Source organism: Mirounga angustirostris, unplaced genomic scaffold (assembly GCF_029215605.1).
Source record: "Mirounga angustirostris isolate CCGP_5_RB_7025 unplaced genomic scaffold, mMirAng1.0.hap1 SCAF_12, whole genome shotgun sequence".
Taxonomy (NCBI): Eukaryota; Metazoa; Chordata; class Mammalia; order Carnivora; family Phocidae; genus Mirounga; species Mirounga angustirostris.
The window spans coordinates 19,557,616-19,577,676 of NW_026991720.1; the positions used below are offsets into that span (position 1 = coordinate 19,557,616).

The 20,061-nt window shown below is 38.6% G+C and overlaps 1 protein-coding gene across 3 annotated transcripts in view; it reads right to left on the reverse strand.

The window, feature by feature from the left end:
- The window catches only part of EXOC4 (exocyst complex component 4), a 738,469-nt gene extending 721,134 nt beyond the window's left edge, over positions 1 to 17,335 (reverse strand). For all 3 annotated transcript variants that reach the window (XM_045864245.3, XM_064574933.1, XM_064574934.1), the window contains exon 1: positions 17,190 to 17,335. In XM_045864245.3, the coding sequence (XP_045720201.3) occupies positions 17,190 to 17,275 (86 nt within the window). In that variant the 5' untranslated portion in view covers positions 17,276 to 17,335. The remainder of the gene's footprint in view (positions 1 to 17,189) is intronic.
- Between the last annotated feature and the right edge of the window lie 2,726 nt (positions 17,336 to 20,061).

Here is a 20,061-nt window from a genome sequence, read left to right on the forward strand (position 1 = left end):
CAAACTAAATACAGAAATGTACATGCATCCTTGGGTCCTACATTTGAGAAAGGGAGAATGAAAGTGAAGCACAAGATACTAGTTAGTGTCCATTATATGCCAGGGAATGCAGTGGTTCTTTTGCACACATAATCTCAGATAATCCTCAGAAAGTCTGCTGAGATGGAGTCAGAGGAATAAAGAGGTAAGTTAACTTTCACCCACACACACAGCTAACACGGGACCTGGACTTGAAGCTACGTATACTTGACTTCAAAGCCCATGCCTTTTCCACTATGCATGTTATGAACTCCTACTTCTTGTGCCTTCAGCTCCTGATCAAGCTACAGCTCACATGTGATGAGAAGAGTGGATGGGTAGAGATGTAGACAGTACTAAAAAAGCTGCTAAGTGCTCTAAGAGTCTTGAGTCTGGACAAGAAGCATGAACTGAAAGCCTCGAGCACAGGAGAAACGATCTGAAGTTGCCACCCCAAAATGCATTTATGTTACTGAATCGTTTAGATTTTTTTCTCCATTCCTATCTCGAAACCATTAAGATTTAAAAACTATTGCCAAGTTCACGGAGGAACATAAAAATATGCACTAAATTCTAGTTAAGCCAGACACAGAGACATTTCTGGATCACCCAAAATTTTTCACTAAGGCAGCTCTGGCATTTTGCATGATGAATTACATCTTTAACCATGACGAATTAATCCCCAGGAAGGAATTTATTTACCTAATGGGCTAAAAGGACCATGGTGCACATGTTAGGCTACTGTTAACAGCACCTAGTAGGCACGCATGCTATATGGTTCTAGTGAATTCATAGCCAGCAGCTCCAAGCGAGCCTTACTCACAAGCATTAAACCCGAGGTAAGTAAATGCAGATCTGAAACTGAACTTACCACTTTCCCTTTTTTATACCAGCTTCTGTATTTCAGTCTAGCCGGTCAAGTGTTTTGAAAGGAAAATAACTAGTCACCATCACTTACTCCTTCTATGGAGCAATTCTGCCTTCACTTTGGACTGAATAGAGCAATGGAGTCCAGACAGGGGGAAAGCACACAGAAGTCAATATTACTCTTTAAAAAGACAAAAGTAAGATCAAATAAAAAAAAAAAAAAAAAACAGCTATGAAAATAAGGTTAGCCACCCCAAAGGTAACCCATCCCTCAAGAGAAACCATAACCTTCAAAGACCAAATGAGAGGACGCAAAAAGAACACGAGTCGAAAACACTGCCAATTTGGAATACGTTTCTGACTCCTCTCATCATATGTGTCAACCATGAGGTGTTTGCCACTTTCAGCTCTTTAACCTTGGGCAAGTCACTTAGCTTCTGCGTCTGTTTCTTTCCTGGCCAACCAGACAAGATAGTAAGAGTACCTGCCTCACCAGGTGGTCGCGACTGGCAACGTATGTGAATGTGCCTGGTAAAATACAAAGTGCCATCGATGTGTGGGCTGACACATTATTAGGAACCATCTGTGAATCACAATATTGTTAGCCCAAAGCCTACCCCCATTTGAAAGTTCCTGAAGGTCTTTACTCACGAATTGAGGTCAGGCCTTCTCGTTATATTCTTAACGGTGCCTGGCACATTAAAAGTGCTCAGGAAAAGCTAGATAATGAGCAGCAGCAAGATGCAGGCTCCGAAGAGGTCACGGAGGGCAGTCCTTTGCCTTAAGAAACAAATGCTACTAAATTATCTCACACAAAGCAATGCCTGTTCCAAAATACCTAGGAAAGGACAAATAACCAATAAGCAACCCTACTGAGTTCATTTAGTCATTCAACAAATAGTTATTAGACACCTAGTACTTGGCAGGCAGGTTCTAAGCAGCTAGAGATACAGCCAGGATTAAAGCAATCCCTCCCCTCAAGAAGCTTACATCCCAGTGGGGGAAGCAGGAAATACAAGAGAAACATACAATACATGCAGGCCAGGAAGAAACAGTAATGGAAAAAAACAGAAATCAGGGAGGACGAGGGGGAGTATACAACAAAAGGAGACCAGAGAAAACCGCTCAGATAAAGATGGCATTTGAACAGAGCTTTCTAGAAAATGAAGGGGAGAGAGGCGGCACTATCTGGGAAGCAGATTCCAGAAAGAACAGAAGATGCACAGGCCCTGAAGCAGGGTATGTTTGGCTTGTTCAAAGTACAAGGAATGGCAAGGAAGTCAATGTGGCTTCAGAGAAGCAAGAGAGGGGACAGTGAAGAGAGGGGATCAGGTAAGAAGCTGGAAGCCAGATCAGGTACAGCTTTGTGGACTTTTACTGTAAATGTTCTTTGATGCCACCTGGGGGTTAACACCCAGGCAAAAAGAATAAGAGCTTTCAGGGCACCTGGCTGGCTCCGTAGGAAGAGCATGCAACTCTTGATCTGGGGTAGTGAGTTCGAACCCCACGCTGGGTAGAGAGAAATAAAAGAAAAATAAATAAAAACTTAAAAAAAAAAAAAAAAGAATGACAGCTTTCAACCAGTATTTAATAATGAATACTGAATGGCAAATATTCAACAATATTTCAAGTTCCATTTTATATCTATCCAACCTCTTTCTAAAAAAGATCGGAGACCATTTGTACAAAAATGAAGGTAATACAAATGAGAAAGTGAAACTAGTTAAGGAGATACAGGACAAAATGATGCCATACAAATGTAGAACACAGGTATGCAGGGCATGTGGGCAAACAGTTGATAGGAAATGAGCCCTCAATCTAACTGTGAGGTTCCTAGCCATGCAAAAAGGGAAATGTAGCCAGTTAAATCATTCTCATTATCAAAAAGATGGATTCCTTGGGGCGCCTGGGTGGCTCAGTTGGTTAAGCGACTGCCTTCGGCTCAGGTCATGATCCTGGAGTCCCTGGATCGAGTCCCACATCGGGCTCCCTGCTCGGTGGGGAGTCTGCTTCTCCCTCTCCTGCTCCTCCCTCTTGTGCTCTCTCTCTCTCTCTGACTCTCTCTCTCAAATAAATAAATAAAATCTTTAAAAAAAAAAAAAAAGATGGATTCCAATTCCTCTGTTGAGGAAACAAACTTTAAGCTACTCCTAAATTCTAAAAGAAATCTTTCACTTAAAAAAATAAGGAAGACAATATACAATATAGTGAACAAGGTCCTCAACCACCTTCTAAAAACAATAAATTTTACATGGTCATTTAAGTTCCTTCCAGAACAGAACACTAAAACACAACTCAGACCAAGAGACTGTGACTCTGAACATAGTCCAAGCATGAAGCTTTCCAATGACCCATTTTAATCTAAGAATGGAATTTGGGGAAAGTATAGAATGAAATGGATCAAATCATGTTTCATTAATTCCCTCTTCTCAGCAAGCCCTTTGATAGTTCAAGCTGACCAGACAGCAATTCTTTGAAGAGCATCGACAATACAAGTATTTGGTATTAGAGGGTCAGCAGGGGACTGTCAAATATCATAAGCCAGGAAAGCACGTAGAAAGGTTGCCAACCAATTGTGAAAAATTAACGACCTGTCCAGGGCTCTAGCCTGAGCCTCAGGATCACCTATAGGTAATAACAGACTGTCACTCTGAAAGGATTTTAGGGTATTTTCACAAAGTAATAAGAGTCTCCGGAGTACCACCTGTTCTAGACTAATTGAGACACACCCTCCTACCACCACCAAATTTATTTTGAAGCACTAAGCCCCAGTGTCACTATTTGGAGATTAGGGTCTCTAAAGGAGGTCATACGAGATACAATTGCTGTCCTTAGAAGCAGAGAAAGAGACACAAAAGAGCCCTTTCTCTCCACACACAGAGGAAAGGCCATTTGAGGACACAGCAAGAAGGTGGCCATCTACAAGCCAAGAAGAGAGGCCTTGCCAGAAACCAACCCTGACTGGTACCTTGATCTTAGACTTCTAGCCTCCAGAACGGTGAGAAAATAGATTTCTGTTTAAGCCACCCAACCTGTGGTTTTGTTATGGCAGCTCAAGCAGACTTACACACCACCCTATAAAACACAGGCAGTATTATTTTGCTTGGCTAAAATCTCAAGGCAGATGTTATTGGTCACGCCCCTTAGCCAGAGCAACACAGATTCTCAGCAAATCCTCAAGAATTAACTGCCTAATACAGCCTCAGATAACTAATTAACCTGCTGTAAGAAATATTTAATGTAATACACCTGAATTTTGGTGACACCTGCAGAACAATTAGCATTAAGTCATGCTATCTGAAAACAGTTAATACGCTTAATTGCCTACTAAGGGCATTCCTTGTTGGTATCCAGTGACCTCTCCTCCAGGAATAATAAAGATTAACAAAACAATTAATGTAAATCCCTTCAAACAACCCAGAAAAACTAAGTAAGGTCCCACATATCCAAAAATCACTTATCAGGAAACTAACAGCTCTACAAAGCTCAATCTACAGTAGGAATCAAATCTCAGCGATATCCTTTCTGGGAAATACTCAAAATAGGCCTCTTACAGAAACCTGAGGTCCCCAAGCCCCTGCATTTTTACTCATCAGGCACCTGAACCTCCCAACCAGTACCACCTTCTCTCGTTTAGGGCAATTCTAATGAATTTTTTTAGTCACATAATGGAAAGAGCATCAGACAAGGGGTCATCTTTATTTACAAAATATTCTAACATGTTATCATAAGGCAAAAATTGAGTATTTTTAAGCCCAAATACAAAAGGGTTAACTAGTTTCAGACCATCACTCCAAGTAGGAAAAAAACTATTAGCTTATTGGGGCGCCTGGGTGGCTCAGTTGGTTAAGCGTCTGCCTTCGGCTCAGGTCATGATCTCAGGGTCCTGGGATCGAGTCCCGCATCGGGCTCCCTGCTCAGCAGGGAGCCTGTTTCTCCCTCTGCTCATGTGCTCTCTCTCTCTCTCTCTCAAATAAATAAAATATTTTTAAAAAAAACCAAAACTCTTAGCTTATTGAGCTCTCTAGAATATTCCTTTTCGTTACTGATGCCAACACAGAAACAAAAAGTCTAGAGCATACATGATTCTTGAAAACGTGAATCCATTTTCTTTACCAAACTGCTTTCAGATTACACTATTAGATCTACTTAGCCCTTATTTCCAAAGTGTGAGAGTCAGATTTTCTTTTCCTTTAAAGCGTGAAACAGCCAACCTAAGAAATGCCTGACAGGAACATGTCAGAAGCAGAACTAAAGACAGGTCTAGGGGCACGTGAGTGGCTCAGTCAGTTATGGGTCTACCTTTGGCTCAGGTCATGATCCCAGGGTGCTGACTCCCTGCTCAGCGGGGAGTCTGCCCCCGCCCCACCCCACCCCACCCCCGTCCTGCTCATGTGCATGTGTACCTGCCTGCACATTCTCACTCAAATAAAAAAAAAATTTAAAAAAGACAGTTCTAGTTATGAGCGCAAATCCACACTAAGGAGAAGGAAAAGAGATCACCAAGAATATAAACACTAACAAGTTGAGAAGGGTCGTCAAAACCTAGTCTACTAAGCAGAGCACTTTGTATATGATGATTCATCTACAAATGCTTCCAATGAATTATAAAAAAAAGAGACCCTCATAATTCTAAGTTTGCATGGAAAAAAAATCACACATTAAATGTTTGAGATGTGTATCACTATATAATCACCTAAGACATGGCTTCACTCAAAGCATAACCGAATCTACATTACACTTTTTAATCCGATTTTATTATATTCAATTATACACTGCGACTGCTTGTTTCTTAATTATGCCTTATTAGATCCCACAAAATACAAGATAATCCTGTCCCAACTGATGACAATTCATGATGACAAGTCCCTCTGAAAAACTTTTCTGATGCATAAAAACAACATCCTTTAATTCAATACAAAGATTCATTTAATATCAAGTGACAGTAAACAATTTCTGCTTTAAAGTCAATTGAAAATTCACTGGTGTCTTGCTTCAGACAGCACTTAGGGCCAATTACTACACCCAACACATGCAGCTTTTCAGTATTTCAATTAACTCAGTCATACAAAATACTTCTGGGGACCAAAAGCTCTAAGTCTTGTAACCAACAGAGAAGGCCATCATCTAAAATTAAGTAAAATCAGCCTCACTACAGCATAAAACTGAGGCCAGGATTGACAGATTGACAATTTAAACTCTACCCCCTACTCTTCCTTAACTGAGACTACCTCTTTTCCCACTTCCACCTGAAGCTCCACATCCTCCTTAAAGCCTTCTCCAGAGTGATCTTATTTTTCATCTCCAGGGGAATGTTTTAGTTACTACAACACATTATGGCATTTGGTCATTTTAAAGGTGTCGGCTACTTCCTAATGTGGAGTTTCCAGTAAGTGCCTCAGAAATCCCATTTTAGAAGACATTGGTAGCTGTTGCATGGTACTAGGTTATCTTGGAAATTCTGGATCCCACACAAATTGAAGCATAAGTTTCTTAACTGCAGACATCCAGGAGACTTTAATATGTTCGTGTGCCAGGTGCCCTGGGAGGAAAGGCAGAAGCTGGGTGACAAGACGTGAAGATTATGTAGTATTTCTTAGATTTATTCATCTATAGACCCTTGTAATTACCACCCCCTTCCCTCTCCCCAGTCCATAAACACACATGTACATTTTCACGGCAATTTTCAAACACGTGCAAAAACTGAGACTCCTCAAATAACCCAGCTTCAACAATTATCAACACTACCCAATCTTGTTTCATCTATACCCTAACTTGAACATACACCCCCAGTTATTTTGAAGCAAATACTAGACATGATATTTTTATCAGCATACATTTCACTATGTACCTCTTAAAAGAAAATAGTCTTAATGCCAGTATAATTTATAGTGTTATATCGGTTTCAGGTGTCCAATACAGTGATTCAACCACTCTATACATGACTCAGTGCTCATCACAGTAAGTGTGCTCTTAATCCCCATCACCTATTTCACACATCCCCCCCATCCACTTGGGCTCTGGCAACCACCTGTTCTCTATAGTTAAGTCTTTTTCTTTATTCATTTGTTTTGTTACTTAAATTAAGAATATTTTGTAAAAACAGCCATTATCTCAGCTTTAAAAAGTTAATGCTAATTGGTTTATTTCTCCAACTAAATTATGTCCTAAGGGCTACTCAAACTCTAACTTGCATTCAAATCACCTGGTAATCCTGTTAAACTGCAGATTCTGCTCAGGTGAGCCAGGTGGTGACTGAGTCTGCCCCCCCAACCCTTTTTTAAGATTCTACATTTCTAGCAAGCTCTCAAGTAGTATTTTAAGTATAAAATGATGTCTCCCATGTTTAGCACAATGATAGGCACCAAATTTTAAATGGAAAAACCCTTTTTGAATTATATGCCACTTTATTTTTTGCAAGGGCTTTATAAAAATTTTTTTAAATAAATGGTCAGAAAAGGTTGTAAGTAACTTAAAATATTAAGTTTCCCTCCCATGTCAAATGGTGCACAAGAACTTTCCTGTTAAATGGTGAGTTTCCGTGTTTTTCAAGGCGAAATTCCCAACACATAAAGGACTGGCTACTAAAAAGACCAGAACTCATTTCACGGCTTGAAAGCAGTTAAAAATGTAAGTAGCGGCAGAGGAGAAGACCAGAGGGAGCAGGGCTCACCACTGCAAACTGAAAAATGCAAGCACAGACTGGAAACCTCCAAATGCAAGCAAAAACAAAAAAGCAAAACAAAACCACCACCAACAAAAATAATCTAAATGCTGTGCCGCCCAAAGAAAACCAATTACCAGCTCTACGAGAGCTCGGGCTACAGTGAACAATACTATCATTGGCAAACAAACAAAAACGATATTTTTAAAAATAAAGAAATACATAAACAGATGCAAAATAGTTCCAAAGCACTTCTAGGAGTTCTGAAGGAAAAGTTCCCAGAAAAATACTATATGAAGTGGAAGTGTTTAACTGTTTAATTAAATACTCCGCAAAATCAGAAAGGTCACTAGGGACGAGATACCTCATGCTGTACCTTTATACAGCACATCTGATTACCTTATTCTTCCTTCTGCGCATATGCAACTGATGAAATCTGACCAATGGAAATGAATCTTTAAAGATATTTTTCAAAATATGAAGCACTGACAGACTTCCGCTTCTGGTCTTGATGAAATAACTGGGACTAGATTTGTCCTAGCATCTGAACGTAAAAACAACCCCCCCCCCCCAAAAAAAAAAGATTTTGAAACCTTAAACATTAAGGCAGTTAGAGTTTGCAGGGCAGGTGAAGGAGAGGAAAGAGAACTACAGAGCACTCTGGAGACCTGGAGAAGGGCTCCCTTCAAGCTTCAGCACACTATCATCAGCGTGTGCCTGAGAGAAAACTACTCAAGGCCACGAAAAGAACCACCAGTAAGGATTAGGGGCATAATTACCTGAACTCACAGCCGGAGGGGGAAATCTCATGGTTCACACAGCATTGGGGTGGAGTACTCAAAAGGATTTTGCCATAGTAGGGAAACAAAATTGGCCCTACACCAAATGTGGCTCTGCCCCCATGAGCAAAATTTAAAATAAGGCCTGAAAGGACCACAGTTTCCAAGTAACTTAACAAATCCTAGAACAAAATTCAGGAATATTTACAAGAAAACAAAGTATCTGCTATCAGTATCCAATAAGGTAAAATTCACAATATCTAGTATCCAAAACGTATGTAAGGCATGTAAAAAAGGGGGAACAGATATTAATCAACTGACACTAAATCCAAAAATGACACAAGACAAAATTAGTAAACAAGAACATGAAAATTATTATATCTGTATTTCATAGTCCAAGAAGCTATAGGAAAGACTGAAGGTGCAAGGAGAGCTATTAAAGATTTTTTCTTAAAGGACCCAAAGCAAACTAGAGCTCAAAACCACAATCTAATAAAAATTACATTACATAGGATTAACAACAGATTGGGAATTGCAGAAAAGATTAATGAATTTGAAGACATGGTAATAATAGACTGGGGGAAAAACATCAGCATTCAGTAAGATGTGGGACTTGAAGTGATTAAAGTACTTCGATAAATCTGACCAATAATATGTAAGATTTACACACTGAAATCTATTTTTAAAATTGCCAAGAAAAATTAAAGAATTGAATTAAGAGATACACCTGTTCAGGGATAAAAAGACTCAATAGGGCTAAGATGTCAATTCTCCCATATTAATCTGTACATTCAATGCAATCCCAACCAAAATCCCAGAAGGTTTTACCACAGAAACTGAAAAATTCAAAAACTGATACGGGAAAATAAATAAAATAACATAAAATAAAATTGATGTGGGAATGCAAAGGACCTAGAACAGCCAAAATAACTTTTGTTTTTTTAAGTAGGCTCCATGGAGCCCAATGTAGGGCCTGAACTCACAACCCTGAGATCAAGACCTGAGCCAAAATCAAGAGTCAGACACTCAACCAACTGAGCGACCCCAGCACCCCATTCAAAATAACTTTTAAAAAGTAGGGTACAGATGGAGAGCACACACTGTCTTCAAGACTTATAAAAACAATAATCAAGACTGTGTGGTAATGTGATCAAGGTAAACAGATGAGTGAAATAGAGAATCAAGAAACAGACGCACATCGGTCAACTGATTTTTGACAGATATGCAAAAGAAATTCAGCGAAGCAAGCATAATCTGTTTAATGAATGGTGTTGGAACAACAGGATACCCTTGCACAGAAAAATGAACTGGAAAAAAAAGGACAGGGATGCTGTAAGTGTTGGTCTCTATCCTGATGTGGGATCAAGCCATATACTTAATATATATGCACTTTACGTATGTATACCTCAAAAAGGGAAACAAATAAAGTCAGCACATAAGTTAGCATATACAGCCTGGCTAGGTCAGTCAGTAGAGCATGCAACTCTTGATCTTGGGGTTGTGAGTTCGAGCCCTACACTGGGGGGTAGAGATTACTTAAAAATAAGTTAGCACATAGAGTAAGCTCCTATATTTATTTAAAAAATATTTTTTTGTTTGAAATAAAAAAATTTCTATCTATCCATCCAACATTTCGTACATACACACACAGAAGAGAGACACAGCAACGTCTGGAATTAGGTTCAGCTAATATCAATGACAATAACTTACAAAAGATAAAATTTGGAATAATCCCATCTTTAAGCATTTCCATTGTTTGAATTCTTTATAATGAATGTGTATTATTTTTATAACAGTACAGTTACTTTTTTAAAAAACTGGAAGCAAAGTTATTAACAGTGTTTAATTCTGGGTGAGAATATGAGAGTTTATATTTTCTTCTCTGTAATTTTCTATATTTTTTAATTCCCCCACTTAAAAAATATTTATGTAACTCCAAAGAGTATATAGCAACATGAAAATATTTTGTTATGCTAAAAACATGTTGTTTGTTATAATTACAACTACTAAACTTCTGTATGTACCTAGACAAGATCCACACAAAAACCTTAAAAAGGAAAATAGGTAATATTTGGGAAATGAGTTTGTTGGACTTGTGTCTTTTTTATGACTTTTTTAACAAGTTTTTGTGATACAAAAATGGGGAAGCTGCAATGACAAGTGTGCACAGGAAGAGAACAAAACACATGGAATGTTGTTGAAGAGCCCACATATGTCCAACAATGGAGAATAGAGGTCATCTTTTCCATAAATGGTGCTGGGACAACTGAACATCCACCTGCAAAGAAATGAATCTAGACACAGATCGTATAGCCTTCACAAAAATTAACTTGAACTGGATAACAGTCCTAAGTACAAGACAAAATATGAAACTCCCAGAAGTTACCACTGAAGAAAATTTAGGTGATCTTGGATATGGCACAGACTTTTTAGATTACAACGCCAAAGATATGACCCATGACAGAAATCACTGATGAGTGGGACTTCATTAATATGACAAACTTCTGCTCTGGGAAAGACTCTGTCAAGAGAATAAGACAAGCCACAGACTGGGAGAAAAGATTTGCAACACGCATATATCTACATACATCCAGCTATAATACACAACTAAGTGACAGGGAGACAAATACTCTCCTCTTACTCACAACTGACTTAATAAAGACAATCATCAAAAACATCCAGTTTCTGGCCAGGGCTTGGGAAAACAGGTGAGCGAATACACCACTTGAGGGAGCGAAAATGACCATCTTTCTGGAGGACATTTTGACTGTCAAAATACAAAATGTGAAGATACTCAGATGCAGCTATTCCCCTGTCACTGCCATGATTTTACACCACAGGTCTACTCCCCGATGTATATGAACACTCACTTTGTTTTAACAGAAGATTTAAAAAAAAACTTAAGTGTTTGTTATAAAAGGGGTGGGAGAAGGACCACCAATTAATTAGATTATGGTGTATCCACATGACAGAATGCCACATAGCCACTAAAAAGATTGAGATAGATCAGTATGTGCTGCTAGAAAAGATCTCCAAAATAAAGAAAAACAATCAAATGAACAAAGGGTCAAAAATATACATAGTATGTTCCCATTTGTTTAAAGAATATATAATATAATTTTAATGAATCTTCCTTAAATGTATATAAATTCGTAAGTTATATTAAATATTAAAGAATATATATCTGGTTTAGAGATTATATATTCACACATACTTTAATACAGTTTTCTATTTCTCTCAAGGAACCAAAAGCACGTCAGGAAGGAGATGAACAGGGTGAAAAGTCTTCATTTTTTATTTTGTTCCTCTTGAAATACTTGAATTTTCTAAACATATAACTAACTTTTAAAAATTATATGTGTGATTTTAATGGCAAAAAGGGTTATGTAGGCCAAGAGATCCAAGGCCTTTCAATTTGCTGGTTTATAAACTTTCTGTCTTCAACCTAATAAATGTTTTATACTTTGTTTATATTTTATGTTTTACATGCACACGTAAGCATACATATATTTAAATCTAGCTTCTGTGGCTGACTCTCAAATTATCATTAATTACCATCTTAATTCAGCTGCACGAGGTTTCTTGGTTACAACGTGAACATTCTGACAACTGGAATCAAACATTCAAGCCAAACTGGAAAGGATATTTCTGACAGAAAATTAACATCATATCCTGGGTGCTATCTGGTGAACATTACAATCAAGTTTCTAACCAGAGAAGCAGCAGATCCTGAAAAGGAAGAAATGAACACCTATGTGTGTTCTCTATGCCAAACTGTGTTAGCCCCTCCTATATATCTTAATTTCCCCCCCAAACCATAGATCATATTATTATCCCACTTTACAAAGGAGGGACTAGACACAGTGGTCTGAAACAACTGAGTAACACAATCCAGTAAGCTTCTACTAACTATACCTCAACTCCCACCAAACACTGTGACCATACCTATCCACTGTAAGTAGTGGCTTGAAAAAAACCTGACCTATCACCCAACAACACACCTCTCTGCCTCAAAGCCTTCAGGAAATCCCAATGTTAAAAATTACACATGGGGTTAGAAACTAAAACATGGATTCCCATGATACTAATTCTTCATGTTTAGCAGGAAGAAAGGGGGAATTATTTTGCCCCTTCTATCCACATAGGTTGTCAGATGTCCTAGGACTTCGAGAAGAAAAAGTGTTTAGTCTCCAGACAGCCTGGCAGTCATTTTCAAACAGTACTGCATTCCCAGTGCCAAGATGCCTCAGGGTACAAAGAGAGAACTGGAAACCCGAAAAACCATAATGAGACAGGCTCAGATGAAGAGAAGAGGTGTTACTGGAAACAACACTAACCGCCTAACACAACTTCCGGGACTCTCCTCCAAACAGAGTGACCATGTTCCTTTCTGCCACAAACTGTGTCATGGACCTCAAAGCTCTTTGTTCAAAGCCCTGATCAAAGCCTGGAACGCTTCAACAAAGCCTGCTTTGAATTAAATATGGGGCTGACCAAAACACTCTCTGAGGAAGAAGGGAATTTAACAGGTGTCTACAATAAAGGATTTTCTAAGTTTTTGAAATTCCAACTTCTGTGAAGACATGAAAGTTGATGAAAACGTGAGCCTTCAACCGCCTTCAAACCTCCGTGACATCTGTAGCCAGAGTCTGTCTACAAAAGCTCTACTCTGAGGTTTCAATAAGGTCGCCTAAAGTCACAGCCAAAGTTTGTCTTCCCAATTAAATGGTCTATTAAAGGCCAACTTATAAAGAGAAGAGAGTCAACATTTAATTGGAAAGCAAATCACCTAACAGTAAGTGGTAGACACATTTCCCAATTAAAAATCTGACAAGAACTCACAAAAATAAAACAGCATCTCCAAAATGCCATCTTGCTTATTCCTCATTTAGAAAGGCTGCCTGCTCCGATTTCACACCAGACAAAAGGTTAGGGAGGGGAAAAATCAATAGAAAAGTAGGAAAATGCTGTGTGTGTGCACGCACATGTGTAAAACTGTCCAAATTTACATCAGCAGGTGATCGAAACTCTGTCCACCCAATTAGTTCTTTTAAAGGGCCAGTGGCGAGACTTCAAACCAAAAGCAGTTAGCAGTGGCCTCCGACAGACTTGGTCGCAAGCACTGTCCATCTCCTCATCAAAACCCCACTTCCCAGCGTGAGGACCTCTTCCGCAATACCCCAGGAGTCCACCCTTTGAAACATCTGATTGTCCGGAAATATTTTTATTCAATACTTTTTAAATGGCTAAGAATTTCATTTATGAGTCTCCAGGTACTTAAACACCCATCAACCAAATGTAACATTTTCACTACTATACAACAACATTTCTTGAAACTGTTTTGATTTTTAAATTCTTGAGAGTGATGGACAATCACACTAGCAAAATAGTCGTTATTTAACTATTTGGTACCACAGCTGGAAAGAGTGACGAGATATGGCTAGTCCCCACGGTTATACAGACTCTGTCCTTAGGTTGAATCCTTATCCACCTGTTGTTTTCTCACTCGGTGTTAAAAGATGACTAACAATAAATGCTGTTTCAAGTTACAGAAATAGCTTTAAATATATATGATGTGTTATGCTAGCACATAATAAGGTATAGAAATGACTTTTTTAAAAAGATTTATTTATTTATTTATTTGAGAGAGAGAGGGAGAGAGCACGCATGCATGCATGTGCACACCAGCGGGAGGAGAGAGAATCTCAAGCAGATTCCCCACTGAGCTTAGACTCACAACGAGATCACAACCTGAGCCGAAACCAAGAGTCGGACCTTAACCAACTGAGCCACCCAGGCACCCCAAAATGACTTTTTTAACGTATCTGAGCAAAAGAACCAAAGGAGTATTTTTAATATTCACTATTCAAAAAAGAAAGCAACAGCTCAGTGATATAAGAAGATAAATAAAGCTAAACTAATCAAACTTTTCAAAAGATTATCACTGACAAGTCACTTAAATGACAGGTCCAAGGAAACAGAAAAGAGAACTGGCATGTATCAGATATATCTTCAAGGAAGCTCAGAATTTATAAACATGAGCCTAAAATGGGTTCAGGAAAGCTTTGGTCTGTGAGAGAGAATCTGAAAAGAGGTTAAGGAGAAGAGGAGTTAATCCAAGTTTTACATGAGGAATTAAGAATCAGGAATACAATGTTGCAAGAAGGGGTAACACAAAGAATACAAACTGAACAGAGAGACAAAGAGGCAACTTCAGAGTGACAGAACAATTTACTCACAAGAAATACACATTCCCCATTCTTTTTTTCTCTCAGTTTTAGTGGGTGTAATGGACATATAACACCATAGTCCTTTAAGGTGTACAACATGGTTTAATATATTGTGTATATTGCAAAATGATTACAATAAGGTTAGTTAACAAGCATCCATCTCACCTAGTTACAATTTCTTTTTCTTGTAATGAGAACCTTTAAGATCTACTCTTAGCAACTACATTCCCCATTCTATTCTCTGAAGTACTCTCCCCTGCTTCTCCCCACCCAAACACCAAAGTAATACCACCATCCTCCTCTCATTAACTGCCACTGTTCATGAAATTTAAACCATTGCATATGTTCAAAAGCACATCAGAGAGGAAACAACAAGGGGAGAGAGCTGGCAACACTCTCACGCCAACCCAACAATTTTCCTGTGACTCAAACAAATATCGAAAAATAAACATTAACACTCGAGAAGCAACATCATCCAGTCTTAAATAAGGTCATATGGAACCATGAACTCTTATCCTTACTAAACATGCCCAGGATGCCACATCTGGACACTCCATTATACCATGCTAGTTAACAGATGTAATGAAAATATTATTCAAGTGGTCTGAGGTGGTCAAGAATAAGGAAGAAAAATGGAAAACAATAATACACAACAAAATTCAGCATAAAAATTGTGTAGGCCTAAATCATGGTGATACGTGAAGGTAATATAGATGGGCATAAGAGATGGGTGAATGACCACAAAATCATATTCCACACCATCCAGTGGGAGAGTTCCCCTGAAGAACAAAGGAACAGTCAACCAAAGGCAATGTATTTCTGAATCAGCATCAGTTAAAAACAAAAAAACAAAAACAAACAAACAAAAACCCTTTAGTTTGGTTTTTATGCTTTTTTCAAATGTAGGGCATTTAGAATGAATGTAATAGCCATTTAGGAAAACTGATACACAGCAGAAAAGAAATGGGTAAAGCCTACAGAATCATTAAGTGCCCAGCTGAAATGGTACATTTATATACATGTGTTATACCTTCCCTAACCCCCACTCCACTTAACCACTCCTTCTGGATTCCCATATTTCACTCATCTCTGTTTTTAGACTTATGTCATAGTTTTTACTTCCATATTTTATCTCTCAAGTGAACTATACTCTCAGGGGTAACATCACATCTGATTCGTCTTTGCAAAACTCAGGGCATCCACTCATTTGTTCAACAAATACTTATTAAGTATGTATTAAGTCCCAGGCACCATACTACAAACTGGCACTAAATACATAGTTTAAGTGAATGTTGACTATAAGAGAAAAAATAAACAAGTTCAAAGAAGAATCCAAATAAATTCATGTATTATAACTCCACAAAGGATTAAGATGGGACGCTACCAATATTCTAGTTGGAATTTTAGTATCATCTATGCTGCTTGTATTGTGACAAGAATGTGGGTCCACACTAGACCAGCGTTCCCTTTGCACGGCCTACCAAGTTTATTAAGCATTTCCACACAGAGAATTATCATCTTAGATCTTTAGGAAAAAAAAAAAAAAAAAAACCCCACTTAGTAATAATGATTTCATGACTTTAAACTGGAGGCCCCTAAATAACACCCATGAGATGGGTCTTTATCAGTCCATGAGTGGTAGATTGCTTTAAAATTCCATCTATTCATACCTTCAAGCCCCTACTACCTACCAGCTACTGTTGAGGCTGGGTTTTAAACAAATCATCAAGATATTGCAGGAGCCCTCCTAGAACTCAACTGCAAGTTTAGCATGGGGGGGGGGGTCAGGAGGACGGGGTTTTACTTTATGAAAAATACCTGAGTTGAAATTCAAATGTCAACAACGTAAAAACGTGTTATAATACATTTTATTCAGGTTGTTGTAATCACTTTCTGTATCATCTTTAAAGATGTCTGAAAGGATTCCCTCACCTTTATTTCACATTTTTAAAAAAAAGGAGCCCCTAAAAGGTCCACCACTCCCACTCCCACCATATATATTCCGGGGAAATAACATGCATAGAAGATAACTCGAAATTTGTTTTGTTTTGAAGGAACAGACCGGGATAGGAAGGCAGAACAAAAATCGAGAACGACTGTACGCCTTCCAACCCACAGCCCTTCTACAAGCTCACTACAGGCTCTTGTATTGGATGGAGGCTGTGGCCATTCACAGGTGGTTGGAGGTGTGCGAAGTGTGAGAACACAATCTGCAACTCGTGACAGTAGTCCCCGGACTTCAGGGCCTTACACCCAGAAATTCAGGAAACAAGGCGCCTTCCCCAAGTGAGCGCGGCGGAAGGCAATCCATAAATAAACGCTGTACGAATAAATGAACACACCTGGCTTTCTCTACCACGCCCCAAACAGCGTGCTTCTAGGGCCCAGGGACCTAATGGAAAGCTCAGGTCCCAAAGAAAAGATAGCGAGGCGGGGCTCCTCCCTCTAGCCCAACCCCAGAGGAAAAGGGGGAACTGCGGGGGCCCTTCGGAGGGGCTGGGGGGGGAGGCAAGGAGGAAGGGGGAGGGGTCGGCAGGGTGGAACCCAGCTAACCCTTCTCCCTTCCAAAGCGGAGGTCGAGCCGCTGCCCGCTGCCCCCTGTCCCCTGACCCTGCCTCCTGCCTCCCTCACCTGATCACAGAGATGAGCAGCCCCGAGGGGTCTTTGCTTTTGCTGACTGTGCTTCTGTATTTCCCACCAGCTGCTTCTGCCGCCATCTTGGTACCGGGCGGAGGGGGGAGAACCGCTGGGCAAGAAGGGCCAAAGCGAACGTAAACTCTGTAATTGACCTCTCTGGGAAGTAGCCAATGGAAGAAGAGAAATTCAGAGACGTGAAACTGGACAGTCCAATCGCTGAAGTAAGGAGGCGGGACCGAGGCAGCAAGTTTCAAGGTCCCGCACGCCCTCTAAGCACTCTGGGAATTGTAGTTTGCTTCCCTGAAACTACACAGGAAACTAAACCAGTAGCAACTTGGTGAAGTCTCCTAATGACTGTCTGATTTGTATTTACTCTGATCTGATGTGGGTTTGTTTTTTTTTTCCAGTTTCCTTGTTTTTAGATTTTTATCATGTTTTTAATCAAATTTATCTTACAATGCCAAAAAGTGTATATAGAGGCATGTATTTACATGGGGGGGTATGTCTATGAGCAAAATTTTACTTTAAACACAAATGATTTAATAAACAATTTAATACTGCGTCGGGGTTTCATAGGTAGCAAAGCAGCTCCCTCGTTGCAATCTCTTAAAAATCAGCCCTTGACACACACACAAAAGAAAAATTTTAAATAAATAAATAAAAACAATTCAATAAAATGCGAAAATAAGACACAGAAATGCTTATTCTCTAAAACTAAATGTTTCTACATTCGTTTTATGTGTGAGTTCAGTTATCTTCCAGTGTGGCTGTATTTCCAGATAATCCTAAAAAAATACCTGCAAAAACACGCAAATTGGAAATTGACAAAAAGACCAAAAAGCTAAACCGACCAAATTGCAGATTTTTTTCTTTCCCAAGCTAAATAAAATATACATAGTAATAATTTTACTTGTGCTTTATTAATATTTTTACTGGTAGGTTTTTATATTTCTTGGATTTGACTCTACCGGCTTAGTCATTAATTCAGAACAGGAAATAAATAAGAAACAAAGATTAGTGTGTGTATGAAAAGCATAAATCAAGGAACAAGAAGAAAAATAAATATGAAACAGGAAGGTAGGATACTGCTTAGTAGCAGTAAAGATTTAGAGAACTTCAGAGATGAAGAGAATGCAAATTTAGAGGTTCTGGAGTTGTAGAGTAGCAAACACAGAACACATCAACTACTTTTACTGAAACAATATAGAAGTATTAAATAAATTGTAGAACATCCATACATGAGGATATAACATATAGCCACTGGAAATCATAATTTTAATGGCTTTTAATGAGAATGAGATTTTCATGGTATAAGTAGAAAAAGCAGGCTATAAAGTTAAACAACTTATATGCAGAGAGAAAAGAATTGGCCCTACTGGCTAAGAATGCAAGCAGTAGGAAAAAACCATTATCATTGCAGTTGATGCAGAAAAAAATCTTTTGACAAAATCCAGCACGCTTTTCACAATGAAACACTCAGAAAACTAGAAATGGAAGGGAACTTCTTCAAAATGATAAAGAATATTTATTAAAAACACACAGCGAACGTCATACTCAATGCTGAAAAACGGAAAGCTTCCCAGCTATGATCAGGTACAGGACAAGGACACCCACTTTTGCCACTTCTCTTCAACATAGTACTGGAAATTCTAGCCAGAGCAATTAGGCAAGAAAAAGAATAAAAGGCATCTAAATTGTAAAGGAAGAAGTGAAACTATCTCTGCTTATAGACAATATGATTTTACATATGGAAATCCTAAAGACTTTTTAAAAAAATGACTAGAGCCAGTAAGTTAACTCAGCAGGGTTGCAGGATGCAATATCAAGACAAATCAGTAGTCTTTTTGTACACTAGCAATGAACAATCCAAAAGAAACTTAACAAAACAATTCCATTTACAATAGCATCAAAAAGAATAAAATACTTAGGAATAAATTTAACCAAGGAGGTTTCTACATTGAAAGCTACAAAACATTGGTGAAATAAATTAAAGAACTAAATAAATGGAAAGACATCCTGCATCCATGAATTGGAAGACAATATAGTTAAGATATCAATGCTCCCTAAAGCTATCTACAAACTCAATGCAATTCCTATGAAAATTCCAGTGGCTTTTTTGCCAAATTGGAAAAACTGATCCTAAAATTCATGTAGAATTGTAAGGAGCCCCAAATAGTCAAAGCAATCTTTAAAAATAACAAATCTGGAGAACTGAGTCTTCTTGATTTCAAATTTACTAAAAAGCTATAGTAATTAAAAGTGTGGCACTTACATAAACACACAGATAAATGGAATATTATGGAGAGTCCAGAAATGAATCCATATATCTATGATCAATGGATTTTCTACAAGGGTGCCAATATCATTCAATGGAAAAAGAAAAGTCTCTTCAACAATGATTCAGGGAAAACTGGATATACATGTGCAAAAGAATGAAGTTGGATCCTGTATTTGTCCACTCAAGCTGCTATAACAAAATATCACAGACTGGGTAGCTTATAAACAACAGAAATTTGTTTCTTACAGTTCTGGAGGCTTGGAGTCCAAGACCGAGGTGCCAGCATAGTCATGTTCCAAGGAAGGCCGTCCTCCTGGTTCATGGCCAGCACCTCATACTGTGCCCTCAGTGGTGGAAGAGACTAGGGACTTCCGTGAAGTCTCTTTTATAAGAACACTAATCCCTAATCGCCTCCAAAAGACCCTATCTCCTAATACTATTGCCTTTGGGGTTAGGATTGAACATATGAATTTGCAGGTCAGGGAGAATACATTCAGATCTCATAGCATTTTACAAAATGTAACTCAAAATGAATCAAAGACCTAGACATAAGAGATAAAATTCTTAGAAGAAAAAATGGAGTAAATC